At 38.9% G+C, this 27,528-nt stretch overlaps 1 protein-coding gene and 2 long non-coding RNA genes across 4 annotated transcripts in view; all 3 read right to left on the reverse strand.

Moving 5' to 3' along the window:
• Nucleotides 1-23,950, reverse strand: part of LOC122965680 (NLR family CARD domain-containing protein 3-like) — a 49,054-nt gene extending 25,104 nt beyond the window's left edge. Inside the window, exons 1-7 of the mRNA XM_044329855.1 lie at nt 23,736-23,950; nt 23,293-23,459; nt 10,541-10,623; nt 9,598-9,676; nt 9,187-9,415; nt 7,104-8,907; nt 5,979-6,152 (exon numbers count right to left, since the gene is read on the reverse strand). Coding sequence (XP_044185790.1) covers nt 5,979-6,152; nt 7,104-8,907; nt 9,187-9,415; nt 9,598-9,676; nt 10,541-10,623; nt 23,293-23,459; nt 23,736-23,916 — 2,717 coding nt within the window. The 5' untranslated portion in view covers nt 23,917-23,950. The remainder of the gene's footprint in view (nt 1-5,978; nt 6,153-7,103; nt 8,908-9,186; nt 9,416-9,597; nt 9,677-10,540; nt 10,624-23,292; nt 23,460-23,735) is intronic.
• LOC122999495 lies at nt 12,099-15,510 on the reverse strand. The gene is made up of 3 exons (XR_006407736.1): nt 15,420-15,510; nt 12,419-12,466; nt 12,099-12,118 (listed from the first exon to the last, which is right to left on the reverse strand). It is a non-coding gene; the product is annotated as an uncharacterized LOC122999495 (long non-coding RNA).
• Nucleotides 23,951-24,187: 237 nt separating the features above from the next.
• On the reverse strand, nt 24,188-25,474 carry LOC122999510. 2 transcript variants are annotated; one of them, XR_006407755.1, is made up of 3 exons: nt 25,433-25,474; nt 24,557-24,670; nt 24,188-24,225 (listed from the first exon to the last, which is right to left on the reverse strand). It is a non-coding gene; the product is annotated as an uncharacterized LOC122999510 (long non-coding RNA). The 2 variants fall into 2 exon arrangements; XR_006407754.1 differs by lacking the exon at nt 25,433-25,474 and adding an exon at nt 25,201-25,282.
• Between the last annotated feature and the right edge of the window lie 2,054 nt (nt 25,475-27,528).

A 27,528-nucleotide genomic window follows, 5' to 3' on the forward strand; every position in this document is an offset into this window, starting at 1 on the left:
TATTCTGACATTAAAGCACAGTCAGTGATCCAAATGAAACCAGAGTGAAACCTCGTCCACCATCAACATTTAAACACAGGAAGCTGCTGTCACTTCCAGTTTCTGTTGTTCACTGGTGAACAGAGTGAACAGTGATTTCAGCAGCTGTCTTCAGTCAGCAGTGTGACTGTTTGTCTACACACGAGGAGACTCTTCCTCAGACAGACGACACAGAGACACTGAGGAACCAGGACACCACAACCAGAACCCAGCATACAGAGGCTGAGTGAATGTGGTGTTGAAGGTGTGGATGTGGATCAGTGTGTCAGAGGAGACTCTGTAGAAGGACAGAGTGCCAGAAGGACAGTCCACATACACTGCTACTCTGTTAGAGACAGAGGAGGAGGAGGAGGAGGAGGAGGAGGAGGAGGAGGAGGAGGAGGGGATGGATGTGTAATTCTTATTGTGAAAGACAGAATAACGATCATCAGAGCAGTTCAGACTCCAGGACTGATCATTATATCCAAACCTACAGTCATCACTGTATCCTTTCCTGCTGATTCCTCTGTAAGTCACTGATATATAAACGTCTCCTCCCCACTCGACCTCCCAGTAACAGCGACCAGTCAGACCATTTCTACACAGCAGCTGATAGTAGCGGTCAAATCTGTCTGGATGATCAGGATATGACTGATCCTCCCACACACGTGTCACCTTCCTGTTGTTGTCAGACAGTTTGAGTTTTCTGTTTACTGTGTTTGTGTCCAGTGTGAGTTCACAGAAATCTGATGAAGAGAAGAAGAAACAACACAGCAGCAGTTTATCATCTGACACACCTGATGGATTTATTCTCTGTTTAAGTTCTGATCTGTTGTTCATTTCTATAAAGTTTAATGACACATTTTGTCAGTAATGTTTTAATGAATAAATACCACAAAGACCAACTTTGTATTTAAAGAGAAACTGACTGTGTGCTGTTTAGTTGTCATGAATCAAATTAAATCCACACTTACACTTCTTCAGACCAGGTTTTAACCACTGCTCTCCACCATGGTCCAACCTGGAGGAAGAAACACAGTCAGAATGATTTTCTATCCAACATGAGTCCTAACTGCTGTTCAACATGAAGCAGTGTTCCTCAGTTTGTCAGAGTGACACAGAAACAGGCTGCAACTCATCTGTCTCAACTGTCTGCTGGATTCTTTCACTGAAGTCTGAGAGGAAAAGACGTGAAGAAGAAGATGTGATGTACAAATATGTCCTCAGACATGATGAATCAGAATATTAAATATTGACCTCTGCATGTTGTGCTGAGGATAGAGCCTGTCATGACTTCAATATTAAAGGAGACTTTACTTCAAGGTGAAAATTAAGTTATCAGAGAATAAATGCAGCTATAAGACAGCAAAACATTTTAATGCAATTATAAAAAATGTAACAATAATAATAATAATAATAATAATAATAATAATAATATCTACATAAAACATCAATGACAAGTAATAAAGTTCTTTTAAACATCACTGCATAACTACAGTAACCTCTTAACAGATCAGTCAAACTACAAAATTCAACTTGTAATGTGTCATTTAATCCAACTTGAGGCTCTGAGGGAGTCAAACAGGAAATCTGTGATTTGGGGCTGAATAAATAAAACTGACTTGACTTCAATAATTCAATATCAAGATTTCAGAGTCAGAGAATAAATGAACCTTTAAGGCTGTTCATTTATTTGGTTTGAATATATAATAATTATAATAAAAATAATAGTTGAAAGACACAATAAGAAGCAACAACAACAAGTTAGAAAGTTCTAAATGATACAAGTGAACTTCTTTAGAATGAACAATAAATACATGTTTAATAAAATAATAGATGGACTCTCCTCTGATGAGTTCAGGGACACTGTAGGAGGACAACCGCTTGTTCTTTAATTCTGGTAACCAATCTTTGATTCTTAAGGAAAATAAGAGACAGTGGCGTGGGGAAAACTTTTGAGGAAGTCAAGTGAGACAAGAGAGACAGGAAAGACTACGTTGCTGCTTTAACAGCCAGTGTAATGTAACCAGATGAGCTATTAGCACGCCGCTGTCATTTTACACAAAACTGTATCAAATTGTATCACCAACACGCGCCCGCGCGCGCGCACACACACACACACACACACACACACACTCTCTCTCTCTCACACACACACACACACACACACACACTCTCTCTCTCTCTCTCACACACACTCTCTCTCTCACACACACACACACACTCTCTCTCTCACACACACACACACACACTCTCTCTTTCACACACACACTCTCTCTCTCTCACACACACTCTCTCTCTCTCACACACACACAGTCCTATACATCTTATCAATTTATGCATGTTCTTATTAATTTATGCCCCCGTTTGAGCTGCCAGCGGCCTCATTGCCCTGAATGCTTGTTCTTGGCGCGCAAGGTACAAGGCTGCAACAATGAGTCTCATCAGAATATCCCGGTTCTTCTTCACCTGTTCATTGTGCTTCTTTGTGCTGATGGTTCTCACCGAGTCCAGAGCCTCGTCAATCCTGACGCCCAAAAAGCTTCAATTTCACGGCACAATCTATGTGACTCTTTGATTTACCGTGCCTCTCAATTGCACGTGACAGGTTGGCAAGGTCCATGAATCCTGTAGTGGCCCATGGATTATTCAGTGAGCACGAATCCTTGTCGAAAAGACACGGCCAGCAAAATAACCGCTGAAGTTTAGCGCTACCAGCTAGCCACTCCTTGCGAATATAATTTTCCTCATTGAATGTCCAAATCCCGCCTTTTTTCCTCTCCATATGCAGCTCTAGTTTGGGTGTTGGCCTGCCGTCAGATATAATTTTTGAGTTGCTGCTGTAGTGGTAGTTTAGTAAAATTGTTTTTTACTAAAAAAACCAAATCTCCACCCTCAATAACTACACTTGCTAATGTTGCTAACGGTGATATCAAATGGCTAACGGTTATCCCCCCTTCAATGACGTTGATAACATCCTATGATTTGATTGGTGAGAGGCCAAAGGTTGGCTGGCTTCCCTTGGTATAGTCCTGACCAATCACAGATTGGCAGTGGCATGACGGTAGCCTCATCTGATTGGTTAATCCTTCAATTTTTTTTTCACCAAGGGATGCCAATTTCAGTCTGGCCTCCCCACGGACATGACATTAGTCTACAGTAGAAGTGCAATATAGTGTTTCACCACACATTCACCACATAACATTTAGAGGGGCGCTGTTTCACTCATTGTAAAATACTCAATGAGAAATGGGGAAGAGATGACAACAATAGCACAGAATAACCGAAACTGTTAAACGAAGTGTTTTTATTGAAATGACAACTGCAGTCTAAAAAGCAGGGGAAGCCTGGCTTCCTTTGGCTTCTGGGAGAAAACACCACTGATAAGAGACAGACTCTCTGGATTCCTAAGTTTGTAAGAGCGGACCCTCGGCCTGCAGAACTGACCTATGTAACCCTCAAAGTGGGGGTTCGATCAGTGATGCTCAACAGACTCAGGAAGACCTCCTTGAAACCATTTCGATAAGTTGAACTACGACACAAACTAAAAGCATGAAATGACCCTAAAGGCCACTTGGACCGGAGGAAAACAACTCCCACCTTATAGATGGAAGACAGGCTCTTATCAACAAAGCCGTAAACTAATCCACATTCCTGAGGACTTTGTGAAGCCCCCTTTGCAAATCTGAGGCAAACCTGAAATTCGTGTAAATTAAATGTCTAATCATTATGCAACTTATATCATGTTATTTGTCGTGTAAATACAAGAAGAATGGTGTAACTTTCATATGTGTATGACTATCTACTAAAGAGATGTAAGACTTCAGGTAAGACTACAGGTAACAATACTGCCCTCTATTGACAAGAGTTAAATTTCCTTATGTGAAGAGTTAATGAATGTTTAATAACCATGTATTTGTACTTTAAGTGTTTAACTTGTGATCTATTAACCTCATAGACAATCATATTTTAGTAGTTAAATTAGACGAGTAGTTTGGCTCAAAGATTGAAGTTTCTAAAATAATAGGAATGTAAAGATAATATTTGAAGGATTTGAGTTTAAAGTTTTCTTTTATTGTTAAACAATAGTCACGTTGAATGCTTTTATATTATGAAGTAAGAGTTATATCAACTTATATTTAAATATGTTTCTGAAAGTAATCTAATCACATATGTGTTGCAGAACTTTATTTCCTTTCACTTTAGTATTAAACTTTATTTCAGTAGATGGTTTAAGATGTGTAGATAGTTTGAGAAAGTTGAACTAATGAAGGTTGTATGCTTAGACATCATGAAGTGTTAATATGAAGGTTAATGTTTGTTATTAGAAGAAATGACTTATCATGAATTGCGTAAACTGCTCAGCTGTTTCTTTAATGGTTTTACAAATATGATACAAGCTGACAGGACCGTTATTAATCAGAAATATCATGAATGCTTGGACATTATGACAGGAATGTGTTTACAGCTTAATGTGAAATAATAGGCAACAGTGACTTGAAGTGTGAGTTTTTGCGTGTAAAAACTCAGAATTAGATTTTCCCAAATTCCTTTACTTCAGGAGACGCAGGCTGCAGACCACCAGCCACACCTAAAGCCCCTAGTACAAAGAAATTGAATATTCATCAATAATTCGGCGCGAACCCCTTTAGAACATCCCTAAAACTCCTCCCATCTTATTCTAACTTATAAAAACAGCCTCAAAGAGATTCCTCTTTGAGCTGTTCTCCAAGAACTCAAGAAAATTCTTAAGACATCTCTTTTATTTGTTTTTCAATCAAATGTATCCGAATTTAATCTTTTATCGCAACAAGTTAATTTGTTTTGTTTTATTAGTGACATTAAGTCTCGTATTTCCACGTATAGTAATTTAATTTGAAGTAAACACGTACAGTATTTTATTTTGAAGTAGACGCCGCTGAAGACTTGAGCGTAGTCACACTTAACTTTATTTGACACTTAACTCAAGTTACTACAAGCCAAATAGAGCCTGAATGTAAGCTCCCGAAGAAGAAGAAGAAGAAGAAGAAGAAGAAGGAGAAGGAGAAGAAGAAGAAGAAGAAGAAGAAGAAGAAGAAGGCTTGAAACTGAACCTGCTCTCTGAGAGCAATATTGAAAACCAGAAGTGAAGCCGGCCTAAAGACTCTTTCAGAGCAGCCTGAAACAGCCTGATTCTTTACCGGCATTCAACACCTCTGCATCCACTGAGATGCACCACAGCCCACAGACGTTTAGCTATTAATAAATGTCTTCATTTATCCTAAAAGTGTTTGGTTGTTTCTTTGAGCTGCAGTAAACAGAGGTCACTGTTTGGGACAAGAACTGACTCTGTAAGACTGATTCACTGATTAAACTGAACAAGGGTTAGTGCTTCCTCCTGGCACTAATAAATCCTAACCAAAAAGGAGGTGGTGCCCTAATGAGAACATGAAAGTTTAACAAAAGAATAACTTTATGTCGACTTACTAGCTTTTTCCAGAGATTTCACTCACATTACATGACCTTCACACTATTACATCCATGATCAAGAATGAACTTTTATGTTCAGCATAAAAGTTCTTTACCTGAGAGTGTCCACCTATCTGTCCATACCTGAGAGTGTCCAGTCTCCAGTGTGGATCCTTCAGTCCAGCAGACAGAAGCTTCTTTCCTGAGTTTCCTGGATGATTGTAGCTCAGATCAAGCTCTCTCAGATGGGAGGGGTTGGAGTTCAGAGCTGAGGCCAGAGAAGCACAGCCTTCCTCTGTGACCAGACATCCTGACAGACTTGAAATATAAAAAGATTGATAACACAATGTTTTTTAATCATAAGTACCAGAATCCTACAGATGTTGTGCAGAATAAATGACATTGATCTGAATATAAAGCAACATGCAAATGATCAACTGTTAAAATCTCTCTCAGAGTCAGCTTTATTCTCATTGTTCAAGATAACAAAATTATAGATGCTGTATCCTGACCTGAGAGTTTCCAGTGTACAGTGTGGACTCTCCAGTCCAGCAGACAACAGCTTGACTCCTGAATTTTGCAAGTTGTTGTTACTCAGTACCAGCTCTCTCAGACTAGAGGACTGGGAGCTGAGAACTGAGGACAGAGCTGCACAGCTTCTCTCTGAGAGGTTACAGCCACTCAGCCTGAAGAAGAATTAGTGATTAACATAATAAAGAAATGTTATTTCCCTTCCATAAAATATTAAAGGTTTGTTGATATTTTTGGCTGGACCTGCCATGGACCAGCCCTATAACCCGGAATGTCCATCCCTGACCCCTGACTGAGTGATGAAGTAGCAGTCACATGTCACTGTCAGCGCAGCCCCAAAATAAGTTTTAAAAACACACATTTACCAAGCACCTCACATGGAGGCTCTGACACTGACAGGAGCACAAACCCGTGGATACAAAGAGATGCAGTGGATCCATTTTACCAGCCTGCACTGCGGCTAGCAGCTAATTAGCATGCCTAGCATTGTTAGCATAGCTGTGACGTGCTGTGTGTGTGTGTAGCCTATAGACTGTATAAAAATAAGTTGTTGCAGTGATGTTTATAGTTTGACAGCACTGTGCTGGGTAGGTGACAGGTGTGTTTAGAGTGTTTTTGTGCTCTGAAAGACGTCACAGCTTAGCATGCTAATCCTACATTAACATATGAATAAGACCATATGTTTACAGACATCCGAAGATTGAAACAGATGAAAGAGAAAATAAAAATAATTAAAATAGTTACAATTGATGTTAAAATAAGTTATCTTTCCAATGAAACATCCCAAGATATGAGTGGAAAGTAATGTTCTCACAACTGCATTTATACCTTTTTTTTTTTTACTCAAATGTAGCTTAACCATGTCATGTGATATGCTACGTCAGTACACTTAAACAACAAATATTACTGGGACCACCACAGAAAATTGCAGATGGACATTTAATATCCAGGAATTCACATTATAGACACTGCCACTGACTATGACTGTAAAAAAAATTGGCCACAGTTTCATACATTGACCATACACAGTCCAGCCGTATACTAGGACTAGTCTTGTTTATAATCAAATAGTGTATAAGTACTTTTCTAGTCATCCATCCACTTACAGAGCTTTATTTGAAGCTTTGACCACTGGCAGCAGCCTCAGAAGAGCCTCCTCTGAAGCAGAGTATTTCTTCAGGTCAAACACATCCAGATCTTTTTCTGATGACAGTAAGATGAAGACCAGAGCTGACCACTGAGCAGGAGACAGTTTATCTGTGGAGAGACTTCCTGAACTCAGGTACTGTTGGATCTCCTCCACTAGAGAACGATCATTCAGTTCATTCAGACAGTGGAACAGATTGATGCTTCTCTCTGCAGACAGATTCTCACTGATCTTCTTCTTGATGTACTCGACTGTTTTCTGATTGGTCTGTGAGCTACTTTCTTTCTTTATCAGCAGACCTCGTAGGAGAGTCTGATTGGTCTGCAGTGAAAGACCCAGGAGGAAGCGCAGGAACAAGTCCAAGTGTCCGTTTGGACTCTGTAAGGCCTCATTCACAGCACTCTGGTAGAGATGTTTTAGTTTAGGTTTGTTTTTAAAGACTTTAGAAAACTGGGATGTTGTTTGTTCTTCTGCCAGCAGATTGACTCCAGAGTTGATGAATGTCAGATGGACATGAAGAGCAGCCAGAAACTCCTGAACACTCAGATGGATGAAGCAGAACACCTTGTCCTGGTGCAGCCCTCTCTCCTCTTTAAAGATCTGTGTGAACACTCCTGAGTACACTGAGGCTGCTCTGATATCGATGCCACACTCTGTCAGGTCTGATTCATAGAAGATCAGGTTGCCTTTCTGCAGCTGCTCAAAAGCCAGTTTTCCTAGAGACACAATCATCTTCCTGCTCTCTGGATTCCAGTGTGGATCTGTCTCAGCTCCTCCTTCATACTTGACGTTCTTCAGTTTCAACTGAACCACCAGGAAATGGATGTACATCTCAGTCAGGGTCTTGGGCAACTCTCCTCTCTCTCTGATTTTCAACACATCCTCCAGAACTGTAGCAGTGATCCAGCAGAAGACTGGGATGTGGCACATGATGTGGAGGCTTCGTGATGTCTTGATGTGGGAGATGATGGTGCTGGCCTGCTCCTCATCTCTGAATCTCTTCCTGAAGTACTCCTCCTTCTGTGGGTCAGTGAACCCTCTGACCTCTGTCACCATGTCAACACACTGAGGAGGGATCTGATTGGCTGCTGCAGGTCGTGTGGTTATCCAGAGGTGAGCAGAGGGAAGCAGTTTCCCCCTGATGAGGTTTGTCAGCAGCACATCCACTGAGGTGGACTCTGTAACATCAGTCAGGATTTCATTGTTGTGGAAGTCCAGAGGAAGTCGACACTCATCCAGACCATCAAAGATGAACACAACCTGGAACTCTTCAAATCTGCAGATTCCTGCTTCTTTGGTTTCAGTAAAGAAGTGATGAACAAGTTCCACCAAGCTGTACTTTTTCTCTCTCAGCACATTCAGCTCTCTGAAAGTGAATGGAAATGTGAACTGTATGTCCTGGTTGGCTTTGTCTTCAGCCCAGTCCAGAGTGAACTTCTGTGTTAAGACTGTTTTCCCAATGCCAGCCACTCCCTTTGTCATCACTGTTCTGATTGGTTCATCTCTTCCAGGTGAGGCTTTAAAGATGTCCTCTTGTCTGATTGTTGTTTCTGGTCTGTCTGGTTTCCTGGATGCTGTTTCAATCTGTCTGACCTCATGTTCATCATTGACCTCTGCAGTCCCTCCCTCTGTGATGTAGAGCTCTGTGTAGATCTGATTCAGAAGGGTTGGGTTTCCTGCTTTAGCAATCCCCTCAAACACACACTGGAACTTCTTCTTCAGGTTAGATTTGAGTTTATATAGACACTCTGGAGCACGAGTTCCTGAATGAACAAACAACAAATTAAATCAATCAGATGATTCTACAGTAAATTGGTAGAATGTAAACATTAAACTGCAGATGTTTATATTTTCTTCCACCATGAAATCTATTCAGCTCATCAGTTGTTGACAAACAGTTTCTGACTGTTTTCAGCTCAGAAGAATTCATAGATGTGATGCAGATGTGTGCATCATATTAACAGCAGAGATTGAAATATAAACCTCTCCCATGTTGCCTCCATTTCCTCTCCATCATGTTAAATCTGTTAAAATCCTCTTACTGCTCTGCAGACGGTCAGCCAGCTCCTCCTGCTTCATTCTCCTCAGGAAGTGCAGTGTGATCTTCAGAAATGCCTCTCTGCTGCTCCTCCTCTGCTCTTCCTCCTCACCATCCAACGCCTCCTCAACCTCACTCTGACTCTCTAAGCATTCTGGGTAATCTGGACTCAAAACCTTCTGCATCTTCTTCATCTCGTTCTTCACAAAACTGACAATGTTCTCTTCCAGCAGCTGGAACAGAATAAAATGTAAATTTAACTGGTAGAAGTCGACATCAGATCATCTGTGACAGACTGAAAACCTGCTGGTCTACAGAGTGCAGCATGGAGACTGTTAGGACCAGAATGGTAGTTTAGTATTTAGTCTGTGGCTGTTGTAGTTAGCAGTAGTAGCTGTGTTTTACATTTACACACCATAAATATGGAGTCCAGGTGTGTTTGATGCTGCTGGACAGACTGACCACTGAGAACCTCTGAGCTCTGCTGATGAACTCTGTGAAGAAAAGATGAAGTCTTAGAATAAATAATGACATCAGTGTTAAAGGTGTTGTGTTCTATCACAGTGGATCCACATAAAACACTCGGCTGTTCTGTCTTACCTCTCATCATTTGTCTATGTAAAGACTTTGTACCTCTTTTTTAAAAAATGTGATACAGATAAAGTTTGTGGTTTTTGAAAAGTGTATGTAGGAGGAATTTTTGTGTTTGTATTTATGAGGACACTGTGTAAAAACAGTATTAGTCACTAAGGTCAAGAATAAATCTCCACAATCAATCAAACTTATTAGGAGAGCTGGATAATAACAGAAAACATTTTACAGTCTGACCTCTGATCAGCAGACTGATGTCCATGTCTGAAGTAAATAGGTCGACCCACAGACCGGTTGCTCTTCATGGACACACAGATGGGTTCAGGGTAACTTTGTCTTTTCTGATGGATCCTGATGGAAACAAAACACTGATAAATGCACATGTTCAATATAATTCTTCTCAGACAAAGAATGTGTTATTCTCAACATGTTAATAGCAAAGACTTCATACTTCTTCTGTGGTAAATATTCTAAATGCAATGTTTGTAGGAGCTTCAGCTGATAAAATAAAATGTATATATATATATGTGTGTGTGTGTGTGTGTGTGTGTGTGTATGTAAGTGTATATGTATATATGTGTATATATGTGTATATATATATATATATATATATATATATATATATATATATGTGTGTGTGTGTGTGTGTGTGTGTGTGTGTGTGTGTGTGTGTGTGTGTGTCACCACGGTCAAGAATTAATCTCTACATCAATGATATGTCTTCTTAGGAGAGCTGGATAATAACAGAAAACATTTTACAGTCTGACCTCTGATCAGCAGACTGATGTTCATGTCTGAAGTCAATAAGTTGATCCACAGACTGGTCGCTCTTCATGGACACACAGCTGGGTTCAGGGCAGCTTTGTCTTTTCTGATGGATCCTGATGGAAACAAAACACTGATAAATGCACATGTTCATTATAATTCTTCTCAGACAAAGAATATGTTATTCTCAACATGTTAATAACAAAGACATCATACTTCTTCTGTGGTAAATATTCTAAATGCAACGTCTGTAGGAGCTGCAGTTCATAAAATAAAATGTCTTGTTCAAAACTAGCCGATACCAAAAAGAAAGTGTTGATGTACTACTATCTATCTATCTATAAATAAATATATATATCAGTACAATAGTAAAGAACTATTTTCAGCAACAAGAAGACTGATGAGTCCTGCAACAGATGGTTTGCCCCCCACAGAGCTCTGATCTCAACATCATGGAGTCAATCTGGGATAACACGAAGAAGCACCTGAGATGGCCTAAATAATAAATCCACAGAAGAACATTCTTTCTCCAGGATGGTTACAACAACCTACCTGCAATTTACCATGAAAAACTGTGTTAAAGTGTACCGAGGAGAACTGCTGCTGTTTTAAAGGCAAAGCTGCTCACAGCAAATATTGATTTACTTTATGTTTCTGCTGTTTACTCAACTTTGTAAGAAGTTAATTAATAATTAAAACAATTTATAGCAATATTTTTGTGAGCATTCTCACTTTACTTTTAGTGCCTAAAACTTTTGCACAGTACTGTATATATATATATATACATATATATCAGTGGCAGCTGGTGACTCAAAAAATTTGCATATACATATTGTTTCTAAAGAAAGAAGAGCTCATTTTAGCCATGGAGTGGTTCTGAATGTGTCATTTTACCAACAAAGTGAAATTCAAATTTATAGTATTGTTCTATTGTGACAACAGATTTATGTTCTCATCAAAAACAGACAATATATCACATGATTTACATGTGTTTCCTGTGTAATTTCTTAGTGTACAGAAATATATAAATGTACTTCAAAAATGAAGCACATCTGCCTCTATGGACCAGCCTCCACTGATATGTATGTTATATTATATCTTCTGCTGTTTGTCCATCAACATGATGTCCAGTCGGTTAGCCATCACCAGTTGTCATTCTTGGTGTGGAAGTCCTACAGGATCTCTGAGGCCATTGTGAGATCCTGTAGGACATGATATGTCTTCTTAGGAGAGATGGAGAGTAACAGACACAAACATTTCTTATCTCTGATCAGCAGATTTATGTCCATCGTTGAACTCAGTGGGTTCAAACATCAGCTTGAGATTCTTGACAGTCACCTGACTGAATACAGCAGAGTCTGGTCTGAGCTGCTGCTCTGGGCTTCAACACAACACACACAGAGCTTTGAGTGTGAATAATGATGGTGGAGTGATGTGAGTGGAGAACAGTGATGGACAGTTAGAGATCCTCATCTCACCTCTGAGCTTTGGTCTGGCTGTCATGTTCCCCACACAGAGAGCTTTTAGAGGGAGGGACTCCCTCCTCTCTGTCCTCACACTGATCCATAGCAGAGAAACACCTTCACACAAACACAACAACAAGCTCATTCATTACAACAAGCTGCACATCACAGAGCCACACTGCTGTCTACCACACTGTCATTCTTTATTCTACCACCAGATAGAGCCAAAGTCAGTCATTACGATTTCCACTGTGGCTACATGTTGAAGAAACTGCATTAACTATATTCATTTTTATACAGTTGTATTTTTGTCCACTAGAGACTCATATGCGGCAAGTTATAGTTCACTTCTGTTTAAAAACTGATGACATGATATATTTTTATTCAGCTGTGTGGCAGAAAGAAGAAAATACTCACCAGGTGAATTCAGATCCACATCTGGTCACAGAGTCGTTCTACCTTCACCTGTAGAGGAAACACAGAGAGAAGCTGCAGCTGATTCTCCTTCATCAGTCCTTCATCATCAATCTGAGGACGCTGTCACTCTCTCATAACTTCACAGTCAAAGTCCAAAACCATAAAGATGATATTAAACCAGTGAACCTTGCAGCAGAGTTCAGCTCCAAACACACAGGAGGAACCTGCCAAGACTCTCTGTGAGGACATTAAACAATCTCACAGTGCCGCAGTATTCTGATTTACCTGGAAACTGATGTTCATCTGTCCACAAACTAATGTCATTGTTGTCTGTCTGATGTAAACAGAACCCTAAAGGAGGATAGGATATGGATTGTAGGACATGTAACATATGTTGTATGTGGAGGAGTCAAGGACTGTTTGATAACATCATTATTTTATGATTATCAATAATGTGTCTTAATGTTTTAAGAGACTAAATCCAACAATGAATCAGTGTTATTATCTGTGTTCTCACAGTCTGATGGAACTGATGTCTTTCTGCTTCACTGTTCAGAACTATTAATCTAAAATTACTGTCAGACTACCTTTGTTCCATGACTTAGAGATAAGAGAGGATGTTGTATTGAAAGAGCATGAACATGTATATATTCTTTGTTCTTTTATTTGTTATAGTCACGTCATATTTTGCCCTTTAGCCAGTGTTGGATAATAAGGAAGTTAGTTCAGAAGATTATATGGTTGAATGAACAGAACTTTGAACCTTGATGTTTCACATCATCTACAAAAAATGAACCATCGAGATAACAAGAGTGAACATGTAAAATCTGTCAAACTAAACACTAAATGCAGAGCTACAGTAGAAAAACATGTTGCTGCTTTTGTACTTTTACTTGCTGCTGCAGCTCTCAGCCTGGTTAAATAACTGAATATCATAAATGAAAATATGATTTAAACAATATATCTGTGACAAAAAACATTTGCAGAGATCTCTTAGTGTAACATATTTTATGACTTTTAATCACAGTTAATCACTAACCAGGCTACCTATAAAACATTCAAACTGTTTCTGCTGGGCTGTGACCAGCAACTGTCCTTCACTAACTGAATGACACCATTATAAAGTTATAATAACTGTAATAATGTTTGTAAGTTTTAACCCTTTCATGCATGAATTATGATAACCTCAGTCAGGATTTTTTTCCTAAGCGTTTTTATTCCTCTTTAGGCATGAAAAAAAAAATTTGAACTTCATTTTTCTAACATGCACAAGGAGGACGCATGCTGTCCACCTGGACAGCATGCGTTTGAGTTTTCAACTTTAGGAATATGTATTTAACAAACCAATGAATAAAATTATGTATTATTTGAAAACTATAAAATAATATATATTTTCAAAGTTGTTAAACTAATGTTTTAAGATATTTTAACATATTCTAATACTGTTCAGTGCAATGCAAAACATTGTACCTTGTTCCTGACTCCTCAGCCTCTCCCCTCTGTCTTAATGCATTTATTAGCACATGAGCTACAAATGACTTGAAATGCAGAAGATCCTTCTTTTCTAATCCAGACAATCTTCTGAGGTGCCATGCATTCCCTCAGTATCCTCAGCTCCCTCAGCATAATTATCCTCCTCAGCATCCTCAGGATCCTTAATCCCCTCAAAACTGCAAGTTACATTCTAATAACATAAATCAATTCATTTACAGCCAAAAAAGTTACAGCAGTTGAAGTATTTTCAAGAACAACAAAGTCGCAGTAATAGTATAATTGTAGTTGAAATATAGAAATATAGTAATATATTGCTTGATGTCCAATGTCCAGTGGACAGATGATTAATTGTCATTTTCTCCCAACATAAAATCAAAACTTTTGAAAAATTTTAACAATTGTATTACTCCTTAGTTGTTACTTGATGTTACAAAATTTTATTTACCTGCAAGGGTCTACTACCATAGAAGGATTGGCAAGATATTCCTTAGCTGCTGAGCATTTCCGGCCAGCCGGCAGCCATCTTGATTTTGTTTCACTTACAAAGGCTGGCCAGTGGATGGCAGCGTATGGGATGACACACTAGAGTCCATTGCGGTGGCTAATGTGCAGCTATACCATCAAAACCCATGCATATATAAGAAAACAGCTTTTGAATAGCTGTCCACTTTAGTGACCACTATGCATGAAAGGGTTAAGGTGACTGAAGGACGTGACCCTTCATACAGCCATAAAACTCTGACAATGAAATTAATGGAAGACACAATTCCTGGTTTCAAGGAAAGGTTTTTAAAAAACAAACTTAAAACAGTTTGAAACAGTTTGAGTTAATTTTATCTGAAATATGTTGGTAAATAATCACATTACTTTGTCCAGTACATTCAGTGTTCAGTTGAAAGCTAATAAAAAATAATATATATCTATTACTACACATAGTACATGTTCATATACATGTAACTCTTCATCAAACTAGTAGTCTGAGCTGGAGTGGTGAAGAGTGGAACAGCGGGAGGTAAAGAGATAATATTCACATTGATGTACATTATTATCTCTTATGTTGTAACTGACCAAAAAAATTAGTGACCCAAAAATACAACAGTCCTCTAATTAATCCAACCTTTGTGAATGTGAATTTGTTGACAATGTTGACATTTTTTAGGTTCATGGTGTTGATGTACTGGACTGTATTTTATTGTACAGGTGTTTCTAATATTATTTTCCTCTATATTCTACGTAAAATAGGCAGAGAAAATAATCTAGTTAGACAAATAATAAACCAACACAAAGTTGAGCCTCAATATGAACCACAGAATTAAATAAACATTTGAAGGTTGAATTTCAGTTTTGGCAAAATGACGCTTTTCTTATTTCTTCTGGAGTTTTGTTCATTCGACCAATGCAGGGAACAAATCAACATAACTCATCACCATAACAACCATCTCTACTGTTATCAGATCATTTTAACACCCGCTGACACAAACATGATGAAAACTGTTGGTTACGTTACCTTTAGATGCTGAAAATCATCTGAATCAAGCTGATGAGTGAAGATGAAATTAATCAGCAGCTTCAACAGGAAGCCAACCAGAAGAAGAACAAACATGTACTGACAGCAGGAAGTTTTTAAGGTCTTTTGATTCACAAACAGTCTCAACTCTCTGTATTCATCTTTAACCTGAAGTGATCTTTAAGGAAATCTGATAACAGAACAGCAGCTCTGAACTTTGGAACAAAGAAGTTGGAACAAAAGTAAAATATTAATAGACAATATGAATCTTTATCAGTTGGATCATAAAGTCTGATGTTTGTCTTTTATTCCAACAAGGAAATAAAAAGTGTTGAGATGCATTAATGCAGTCTGTTCTATCTCTGTGATATGTGCAAAAATAAATTGTTCTTTCTGTTCTTCATTATTATGATTCATTATTATAACATCTGTGTCCTCAGACACACTGGAGACAAACATTAAACTCTGTTTAACCAGGAAAACCTCATTGAAATCAGGGCCAGCACAATGCATAAGCAAAGTAGGCAAACAAAGCCTGTTTAGGTCGCCCATGGCCACCAGAGGGCCTCCAAGAGCGCTTGAAATGTCCCACAAGAGGGTGAGACAGATTTAAGCATCACTGGGTGATGGACATTAAAATGGCAGCTTGAAAAACTTATGAAAATACCTCTGTGAGCTTGATGTCCCCAACCAGAGGCATTTACAAGTGAAACATCCTCTCTTCTGAGTTTGAGGGTCATAGGTTAAAGCCTATACATGCTGCTCCACATGTGTTATTGTTTTGTTAATATAACACATAAAGCAGCGAAATAAGCTGCAATAACATGGGGAAGAATAAGAACAAAATGAACGAGTCGAGGAAACAAGTTGTCAAATCAGGGCAGCACCCAAGGTAACCTGAGGAAGCTACAGCAGCTCGCTGTTATTAGCTTGCTAAGTTAGTTACAAGCAGTGTTGGAAGAAGTATTCAGATCCTTTTCTGAAGTAACAATACAACGATGTAAAAACACTCCGGTACATGTAAAAGTCCTGCTTTCAAAATCTTACTGAAGTACAGAAGTATTATCAGCAAAATCAAGTATTAAAAGTAAAAATACTCTGAAATACAGTCGAATGTTTGCTCTTAATGTTATCATTACTGTTGCATGAACATGTAAGAAGCATTCTGATGTAATATGTACTAATATCTAATATGTACTGTTGGGTAATTTAATCTGTAAAATGATAATATTTAATAAATTGATTCCATGTTTTAGATGTAAAATATTGATCTGTAAAATCCTTAGTTATTTAAACTGGCAAATAAATTTAGTGAAGTAAAAGGTTCAATAATTCCCTCTAAAATGTAGCACAGATATAAAGCAGCAGAAAATGAAAATACTCAAGTAAAGTACAAGTACCTCTAAATTGTATCTCAGTACAGTACTTGTGTAAGTGTACAAAAAAAAGATCCAACTCAAAGCTAATATTCATTTCCCTTTTCTTGCAGGCTACCTGGACTATAATGTGTCAAAATCTCAGATAAGAAGCAGAAACGAGATAACAAACCCAAGAAATCCAAAGAAGAAGACCACCTCAATGGTTTTAAATCTTAAAATTTAAGAAACCATAGAAGGGTAAAAACATGCCAGGCTGACACTGGTATGATGTAAGCAACACAGCTACAACTAATAAAATTACTATATAGTGTGTGTATATAGTGTTGGGGTGCAGAAACAAATTCTATTTAGGGCCCCATAAAGGCTTTGGCTAAATCCACCATTATAATAGCAGTCCACCAAGGTGCAAGTGCACCTGGTTTTTAAAGGGAATGGGAGATGACACTCTGATTGGTTTATTGCATGTTATGCCCAAAACATACCCAGGATTAATTAAGGGACTAAGTACAACCCTTTTGAACCATGCACCTGGCAATGTGACCATTTTTTTCGGCTGAGGCTGAAAAGACAAATGACACAAGGCATCAAAGTAAGAAAAAAACAGACAAAAACCAAACAAAATACAGGAAACTGTAAAATATATAATAATTCACAAAAAAGTTTTAAAAATCCAAAAAAAAGCTCTTAAATAATTTAACCTGTTTTCACCCTAAAATTTAGTAATTTTTATTATGGTTTTGTGCTCAAAAGGGAGGCGAGTCCTCACAACATGAGTAATACCAGAACACACACACACACACACCTGGATGTCAGCTGGTCTGTGACTCTACCTGGAGGAGACTTTTCCACATTACAGTCTGTTTGATCACATGATATGAGAAACTGTTTCAGCCACCAGATGTCCTGATAACACCAGGACTGACTCAATCTCCCATCATCCTCTCTAAAGTAAAAGTACATAAGTTCTGTTCCCTCAGATACACTTTTAATGTTTAATTAATTATTCCAACTTTATCTCCTCATTTTGTGTCTCAAAAGACTTTCTAGTTGCTATTTATGTTTAGAGTATACCGTATAGCAGAGCTGCAATGATTAGTCAATTAATTGATTAGTTGCCAAGGATAAAATTAATCTATTTTGATAAACGATTCATAATTTTTAGTCATTTTTTAAGAAGAAAATGTCCAAATTCTCTGATTCCAGCTTCTTAAATGTGAATTAAGTAAATTATCTTAATAATTCTTCCATCATTGCCCAAATATAATGAGTGGCTACTTACCAACTTAATACTTTTTCTTATACTTTGTACTAAAATTTCACCACCTTCTGTAAAATGTCCTAAAATGTACAGTTACATACCTGCAAATTACTCAGGAAAGTTCAAGGAAATGTATAAAAAGTTAAGAGAACTCTAAATAAAGTTTTTCAGTGGTGATGTGCAGGAATTTGTACTGTATTAACTGGGTTTGGGTGTTAAGTGACACTGAGAATTTATTATATTTTTGCAGATTCGTCACCAGTTATGATTGTGATGTGTGTTGGAGGCAGCAGCATGTTGATATATAACATCTCCATAATCCAGAACTGAGAGGAAAACTGCTTCAACAGCTGTTTACTGCTCAGAGGGAAACTGTTTGGAAGAAGAGGAGAAGGTGAAGGAGGAGGAAGAGGAGTGTTGCTGTTTTGTTGTGAGATTGTGAATTCCCAGAATTCATTCTGTCATAAATGTTCTAATGAGAGAAAAACACAAGTAGTGTAGTAGAAGTAGAAGTAGTATAACATTACACATCGATGTAAAAAACAAGTGATGTTCTCTGAATAAGTAGTGAATGAATATTTTTATTCAAGTGTAAAACAGCCAAAGCTGCCCAGCAAACATGAGCTTACAAGACAATATTTACATCACCTGCAGAGGCAAGAAAAACTAAAGGAAAGCAACCCATACATGTTATTATATACATACATGTCAGACACATTACATCAGATAGAAACATACGTTGATGTTCATGATTTAACACAAACTGAGCTGATGTCAAACAGACTGGGATGTCTGCTGGACATTTTCAGGAAAAACTTCACTTTAAGATCCTGATAAAATGGAATAACTAACAGCCACTAACAGCTACTAGATGCTGCTCCAAGAAAACTTTACTGAAGTCAATCAGAGTCAACACAGTTTTTACACATAAATTCAGCCCAGAGGAGATCATTTCACTACTTCTAATAGAAACAATATTCTGACATTAAAGCACAGTCAGTGATCCAAATGAAACCAGAGTGAAACCTCGTCCACCATCAACATTTAAACACAGGAAGCTGCTGTCACTTCCAGTTTCTGTTGTTCACTGGTGAACAGAGTGAACAGTGATTTCAGCAGCTGTCTTCAGTCAGCAGTGTGACTGTTTGTCTACACAGGAGGAGACTCTTCCTCAGACAGACGACACAGAGACACTGAGGAACCAGACCCAAACCCAAACCCTGGATACAGAGGCTGAGTGAATGTGGTGTTGAAGGTGTGGAGGTGGATCAGTGTGTCAGAGGAGACTCTGTAGAAGGACAGAGTGCCAGCAGGACAGTCCACATACACTGCTACTCTGTTAGAGACAGAGGAGGAGGAGGAGGAGGATGAGGAGGAGGAGGAGGAGGAGGAGGAGGAGGAGGAGATGGATGTTACTCTCTTATTGTGAAAGACAGAGTAACCATCTTCATCAGAGCAGAACAGACTCCAGGACTGATCATTCCATCCTAACCTACAGTCATCACCCTTTCCTTTCCTGCTGATTCCTCTGTAACTCACTGATATATCAACATCTCCTCTCCACTCAACCTCCCAATAACAGCGACCAGTCAGACCATTTCTACAAAGCAGCTGAGCCCAGTGGTCAAATCTGTCTGGATGATCAGGATATGACTGATCCTCCTCCACATGTGTCACCTTCCTGTTGTTGTCAGACAGTTTGAGTTTTCTGTTTACTGTGTTTGTGTCCAGTGTGAGTTCACAGAAATCTGATGAAGAGAAGAAGAAACAACACAGCAGCAGTTTATCATCTGACACACCTGATGGATTTATTCTCTGTTTAAGTTCTGATCTGTTGTTCATTTCTATAAAGTTTAATGACACATTTTGTCAGTAATGTTTTAATGAATAAAAACCACAAAGACCAACTTTGTATTTAAAGAGAAACTGACTGTGTGCTGTTTAGTTGTCATGAATCAAATTAAATCCACACTTACACTTCTTCAGACCAGGTTTTAACCTGTGCTCTCCACCATGGTCCAACCTGGAGGAAGAAACACAGTCAGAATGATTTTCTATCCAACATGAGTCCTAACTGCTGTTCAACATGAAGCAGTGTTCCTCAGTTTGTCAGAGTGACACAGAAACAGGCTGCAACTCATCTGTCTCAACTGTCTGCTGGATTCTTTCACTGAAGTCTGAGAGGAAAAGACGTGAAGAAGAAGATGTGATGTACAAATATGTCCTCAGACATGATGAATCAGAATATTAAATATTGACCTCTGCATGTTGTGCTGAGGATAGAGCCTGTCCTGACTTCAATATTAAAGGAGACTTTACTTCAAGGTGAAAATTAAGTTATCAGAGAATAAATGCAGCTATAAGACAGCAAAACATTTTAATGCAATTATATGCATCTGCTCATTTGTTAGCTTTGAATATAATAATAATAATAATAATAATAATAATAATAATAATAATAATAATAATAATAATATCTAAATAAAACATCAGTGACAAGTAATAAAGTTCCTTTAAACATCACTGCATAACTACAGTAACCTCTTGACAGATCAGTCAAACTACAAAATTCAATTTGTAATGTGTCATTTAATCCAACTTGAGGCTCTGAGGGAGTCAAACAGGAAATCTGTGATTTGGGGCTGAATAAATAAAACTGACTTGACTTCAATAATTCAATATCAAGATGAATATTAAGGCGTAATGTCGGAGTTAGAGAATAAATGAACCTTTAAGGCTGTTCATTTATTTGATTTGAATATATAATAATTATAATAATAATAATAGTTGAAAGTTTAACAAAGGAATAACTTTAGGTCGACTAGCTTTTTCCAGAGGTTTCACTCACATCACATGACCTTCAAACTATGACATCCATGATCATGAATGAACTTTTATGTTCAGCATAAGAGTTCTTTACCTGAGAGTGTCCACCTATCTGTCCATACCTGAGAGTGTCCACCTGTCTGTCCATACCTGAGAGTGTCCAGTCTCCAGTGTGGATCCTTCAGTCCAGCAGACAGAAGTTTCTCTCCTGACTTTCCTGGATGATTGTAGCTCAGGTCAAGCTCTCTCAGATGGGAGGGGTTGGAGTTCAGAGCTGAGACCAGAGAAGCACAGCCTTCCTCTGTGATCAGACAGCCTGACAGACTTGAAATATAAAAAGGTTGATAACACAATGTTTTTTAATCATACGTACCAGAATCCTACAGATGTTGTGCAGAATAATAAACATTAATCTGAATGTAAAACAGCATGAAGAAGTCTGTCAGGATCAGCTTTATTTCCATTGTTCAAGATAACAAAATTATAGATGCTGTATCCTGACCTGAGAGTTTCCAGTGTACAGTGTGGACTCTCCAGTGCAGCAGACAGCAGCTTAACTCCTGAATTTTGCAAGTTGTTGTTACTCAGATTCAGCTCTCTCAGACTAGAGGACTGAGAGCTGAGAACTGAGGACAGAGCTGCACAGCTTCTCTCTGAGAGGTTACAGCCACTCAGCCTGAAGAAGAATTAATGATGAACACAAACAAAATTATTTGTCATTTATAATAGTTAAACATATCTGACATTATTCTTCACATTAATTCATCCACCTACAGAGCTTTATTTGAAGCTTTGACCACTGGCAGCAGCCTCAGAAGAGCCTCCTCTGAAGCAGAGTATTTCTTCAGGTCAAACATGTTCAGATCTTTCTCTGATGACAGTAAGATGAAGACCAGAGCTGACCACTGAGCAGGAGACAGTTTATTTGTGGAGAGACTTCCTGATCTCAGGTACTGTTGGATCTCCTCCACTAGAGAATGATCATTCAGTTCATTCAGACAGTGGAACAGATTGATGCTTCTCTCTGCAGACAGATTTTCATTGATCTTCTTCTTGATGTACTTTACTGTTTTCTGATTGGTCTGTGAGCTTCTTTCTGTATGTGTCAGCAGGCCTCGCAGGAGAGTCTGATTGGTCTGCAGTGAAAGACCCAGGAGGAAGCGGAGTAACAAGTCCAAGTGTCCGTTTGGACTCTGTAAGGCCTCATTCACAGCACTCTGGTAGAGATGTTTTAGTTTATGTTTGTTTTTAAAGACTTTAGAAAACTGGGATGTTGCTTGTTGTTCTGCCAGCAGATTGACTCCAGAGTTGATGAATGTCAGATGGACATGAAGAGCAGCCAGAAACTCCTGAACGCTCAGATGGATGAAGCAGAACACCTTGTCCTGGTACAGCCCTCTCTCCTCTTTAAAGATCTGTGTGAACACTCCTGAGTACACTGAGGCTGCTCTGATATCGATGCCACACTCTGTCAGGTCTGATTCATAGAAGATCAGGTTGCCTTTCTGCAGCTGCTCAAAAGCCAGTTTTCCCAGAGACTCAATCATCTTCTTGCTCTCTGGATTCCAGTGCGGATCTGTCTCAGCTTCTCCATCATACTTGACGTTCTTCAGTTTGGCCTGAACCACCAGGAAGTGGATGTACATTTGAGTTAGGGACTTGGGCAGCTTTCCTCCCTCTCTGCTTTTCAACACTTCCTCCAGAACTGTAGCAGTGATCCAGCAGAAGACTGGGATGTGGCACATGATGTGGAGGCTTCGTGATGCCTTGATGTGGGAGATGATTGTGCTGGCCTGCACCTCATCTCTGAATCTCTTCCTGAAGTACTCCTCCTTCTGTGGGTTAGTGAACCCTCTGACCTCTGTCACCATGCCGACACACTCAGGAGGGATCTGATTGGCTGCTGCAGGTCGTGTGGTTATCCAGAGGCAAGCAGAGGGAAGCAGTGTCCCCCTGATGAGGTTTGTCAGCAGCACATCCACTGAGGTGGACTCTGTAACATCAGTCAGGATCTCATTGTTGTGGAAGTCCAGAGGAAGTCGACACTCATCCAGACCGTCAAAGATGAACACAACCTGGAACTCTTCAAACCTGCAGATTCCTGCTTCTTTGGTTTCAGTAAAGAAGTGATGAACAAGTTCAACCAAGCTGTACTTTTTCTCTTTCAGCACATTTAGCTCTCTGAAATTGAATGGAAATGTGAACTGTATGTCCTGGTTGGCTTTGTCTTCAGCCCAGTCCAGAGTGAACTTCTGTGTTAAGACTGTTTTCCCAATGCCAGCCACTCCCTTTGTCATCACTGTTCTGATTGGTTCATCAAGCCAGGTGAGGCTTTAAAGATGTCTTCTTGTCTGATTGTTGTTTCTGGTCTGACTGGTTTCCTGGATGCTGTTTCAATCTGTCTGACCTCATGTTCATCATTGACCTCTGCAGTCCCTCCCTCTGTGATGTAGAGCTCTGTGTAGATCTGATTCAGAAGGGTTGAGTTTCCTGCTTTAGCAATCCCCTCAAACACACACTGGAACTTCTCCTTCAGGTTAGACTTGAGTTTATATTGACACTCTGCAGCATGAGTTCCTGAGAACAAAAAACAAATGAAATCAATCAGATGATTCTACAGTAAATTGGTAGAATGTAAACATTAAACTGCAGATGTTTTTATTTTCTTCCACTATGAAATATATTCAGCTCATCAGTTGTGGACAAACAGTTTCTGACTGTTTTCAGCTCAGAAGAATTCATAGATCTGATGCAGATGTGTGCATCATATTAACAGCAGAGTTTGAAATATAACGTCTCCCATGTTGCCTCCATTTCCTCTCCATCATGTTAAATCTGTTAAAATCCTCTTACTGCTCTGCAGACAGTCAGCCAGCTCCTCCTGCTTCATTCTCCTCAGGAAGTGCAGTGTGATCTTCAGAAATGCCTCTCTACTCCTCCTCCTCTGCTCTTCATCCTCACCATCCAACACCTCCTCAACCTCACTCTGACTCTCTAAGCATTCTGGGTAATCTGGACTCAGAACCTTCTGCATCTTCTTCAGCTCATTCTTCACAAAACTGATGACATTCTCCTCCAGCAGCTGGAACAGAATAAAATGTAAATTTAACTGGTAGAAGTCAACATCAGATCATCTGTGACAGACTGAAAACCTGCTGGTCTACAGAGTGCAGCATGGAGACTGTTAGGACCAGAATGGTAGTTTAGTATTTAGTCTGTGGCTGTTGTAGTTAGCAGTAGTAGCTGTGTTTTACATTTACACACCATAAATATGGAGTCCAGGTGTGTTTGATGCTGCTGGACAGACTGACCACTGAGAACCTCTGAGCTCTGCTGATGAACTCTGTGAAGAAAAGATGAAGTCTTAGAATAAATAATGACACTCAGTGTTAAAGGTATTGTGTTCTATCACAGTGGATCCACACAAAACACTCTGTTCTGTCTTACCTCTCATCATTTGTCTCTATAAAGACTTTGTACCTCTGTTTTAAAAAATGTTATACAGATAAAGTTTGTGGTTTTTGAAAAGTGTATGTAGGAGGAATTTTTGTGTTTGTATTTATGAGAACATTGTGTGTAAAAACATTAGTCACTAAGGTCAAGAATTAATCTCCACAATCAATCAAACTTATTAGGAGAGCTGGATAATAACAGAAAACATTTTACAGTCTGACCTCTGATCAGCAGACTGATGTCCATGTCTGAAGTTAATAGGTCAATCCATAGACCGGTTGCTCTTCATGGACACACAGCTGGGTTCAGGGTAACTTTGTCTTTTCTGATGGATCCTGATGGAAACAAAATACTGATAAATGCACATGTTCATTATAATTCTTCTCAGACAAAGAATGTTTTATTGTCAACATGTTTATAGCAAAGACTTCATACTTCTTCTGTGGTAAATATTCTAAATGGAACGTCTGTAGGAGCTGCAGGTGATAACATAAAATTTCTTGTTGAAAACTAGCCGATACTAAAAAGAAAAAAAGATGTTGACAGTGAAAAACATGCATTTAAGGACAACTGGACTGAAAAACACAAGTTCATTTTGCCTGAGGGAAATATGAGACCATTGTGCTTGAATTGCAATCAAACAGTGTCCATAATGAAGAGTGGGAATGCAAAACGCCACCATGTCACCAAACATGCCTGTTTGGAACAAATCTATCACAAAAACGAAGTGTACCCGAATCCGAATATGTTATTTGAAAAAGCATGAATAGTGGTTTTTTTTTTTTACAAATATTTATTGCATACAAATATTTAAAAAATGAATGAATAAATAATAGATAAATCAGTTTCAGTTTAAAACATTTACGTGTGATCAGTAGACTGCTGTCCACTTTTGAACTTAAGTGGCTGTCTCATAGACCAGTCACTCTTCATGGACACACAGCTGGGTTCAGGTCCAGGTCCAGGTCCAGCAGAGTCTGGTCTGAGCTGCTGCTCTGGGCTTCAACACAACACACACAGAGCTTTGAGTGTGAATAATGATGGTGGAGTGATGTGAGTGGAGAACAGTGATGGACAGTTAGAGATCCTCGTCTCACCTCTGAGCTTTGGTCTGGCTGTCATGTTCCCCACACAGAGAGCTTTTAGAGGGAGGGACTCCCTCCTCTCTGTCCTCACACTGATCCATAGCAGAGAAACACCTTCACACAAACACAACAACAAGCTCATTCATTACAACAAGCTGCACATCACAGAGCCACACATTAGTTCTTATTCATCTCAATAACATGTCACAAATATTCAGGGGCGATCTTAACATTGGTGAGGCACTAAAAAGAGATTAATCTGAGAATTTGTTACACAGCCCTAAAGTACAAAATGACATAAGGACCACATTTATTTCTTAAAATTTGTCATAGTACACCCAAAAAATGTCATTATTCTAGTTCCAAAAGTTGGAATTTCTATGTCCAAAATATATTTTTCCAATCCCAAAATTCATAATCCTAAATTTTGCTAAAGAGCCTCCACATTTTTTAGTTACAATCCCAAAAACATAATGTGCCCTTCAAAACTGTTATTTGTTAAAATCTTCAAAAATTGTTATAATGTCCAAATTTGCTCTAAATTTGTGCTCATTTATATCCCGATCCAATAAAAGGCAATGTTGGGATTTAAGTGTGTTAGTTAGCACCAAGAGAAAATGAAGGTTTTAAATCTTTACATTTGTCTTATATTTAAATTATGACAAAAGTTGAACGGAGAAACCAAAGGATAGTTCACATTTTCTGTTAGTTTGGGGCCCCTGATGGCTGAGGGGCCCTAAGCAGCCTCTAAGTTCTTCCAGTCTGGGCCGGAGCTGGTCCATCTTGAAATGATTCTGCAGCCTTTGGGACAGTTGAGACATGGACTGTTTAAAATGAGCTTCAGATAAACAGAGTCAGTCTCAGTGTTGTAAGTGTAGAAGCGAAGAAATGTGATAGCGTATGGAATTGTACTATTGTATTTGTTTTTGAAAGGTCCAGCTACAATCTCTGAGGAAGCAAAGCCGGACATTGACACACTCAAAAAATGTCCAGCTGCCAGACAAACAGGAAACATCTGGGATTGGGTGTGGCTGCATTGGTGATTTTCTGAGTTCTGTATGTTCGTTTGTAATGAAATAAACTCCCGTTGGTTGTCTGCTCATCTCTCTCGCCTCAGCGTTTGGTGTGAACATCTTTAATATACCCTGATTTGAAACCCCTATATAAGTTGAACCTCAGTCAAGTTGATAAAAACTGTCCAACCAGTACTGATACTTCCTGCATTTTTCACTGATGATGGCGATTAAAGTCAAGCTGCTGCGGATTTTACCTGTTAATCACTAACAGTGATACATTTAAATCATTGTCAAAATATAGTTTAACTTAGATGGAAAACTTAAAAATATTTATACCTGCAAGCATCAAATAAACATTTTTGAAACAGCCGATCAACATTAAGAAACATTTCAGCTGTTCAGTCAAACAGTGACACAACACAATGTGATCAAAGTGATCGTGTTCATCAGACATTTACAGATTTCTCTGGTAGGATTCTCACCTGCTGAACTCACTTCAGGTCAATTTACAGACACTTTCCACCTTCATGTGTCGAGGAAACATCAGGAGAGAAGAAGCTGCTGGTTCTGCCTTGTCAGTCCTGGTGTCTGTGTGGGTTTGAGCTGAGGATGCCGTCACACCCTCATAACTTCACGGTCCATTTCTATGACAACATCAGACTGATGTGAAAACTAGTCTTAACCAGTCTGTGTCAGACAAATCACACATCAGTTGGTGTAGTTCTGCTATCTGTCCACTAGATGGTCCTAACTGACCATCCAATTATCTAAAGAGCCTCAGATCCCGGGCAGGGCCCTTCACTCTGTTCCTCTGTGTGCATTTGATCTGAAGATGACATCACATCCTCATAACTTCAGAGTCAGTCTCTAACTAGTTAATTAAAAGCAATCGTGTTGGATTACTGAAAAAATGCTGGAATCTGAATTGTTTTGATTCTACCAAGATTAAAGTTGCCCACAGGTGAGATCAAACTAATGAGCTGCTGTTTGATAGACAGCAGAGTTAAGCCTGAACTATCATGACTCAGAGAAAAACATCAGCATGATCAGGCTTTCAGATGTTGAATTTAAATTGCTCAGTAAATAAGGCTT

This window comes from Thunnus albacares, chromosome 16 (genome assembly GCF_914725855.1).
Source record: "Thunnus albacares chromosome 16, fThuAlb1.1, whole genome shotgun sequence".
Taxonomy (NCBI): domain Eukaryota; kingdom Metazoa; phylum Chordata; class Actinopteri; order Scombriformes; family Scombridae; genus Thunnus; species Thunnus albacares.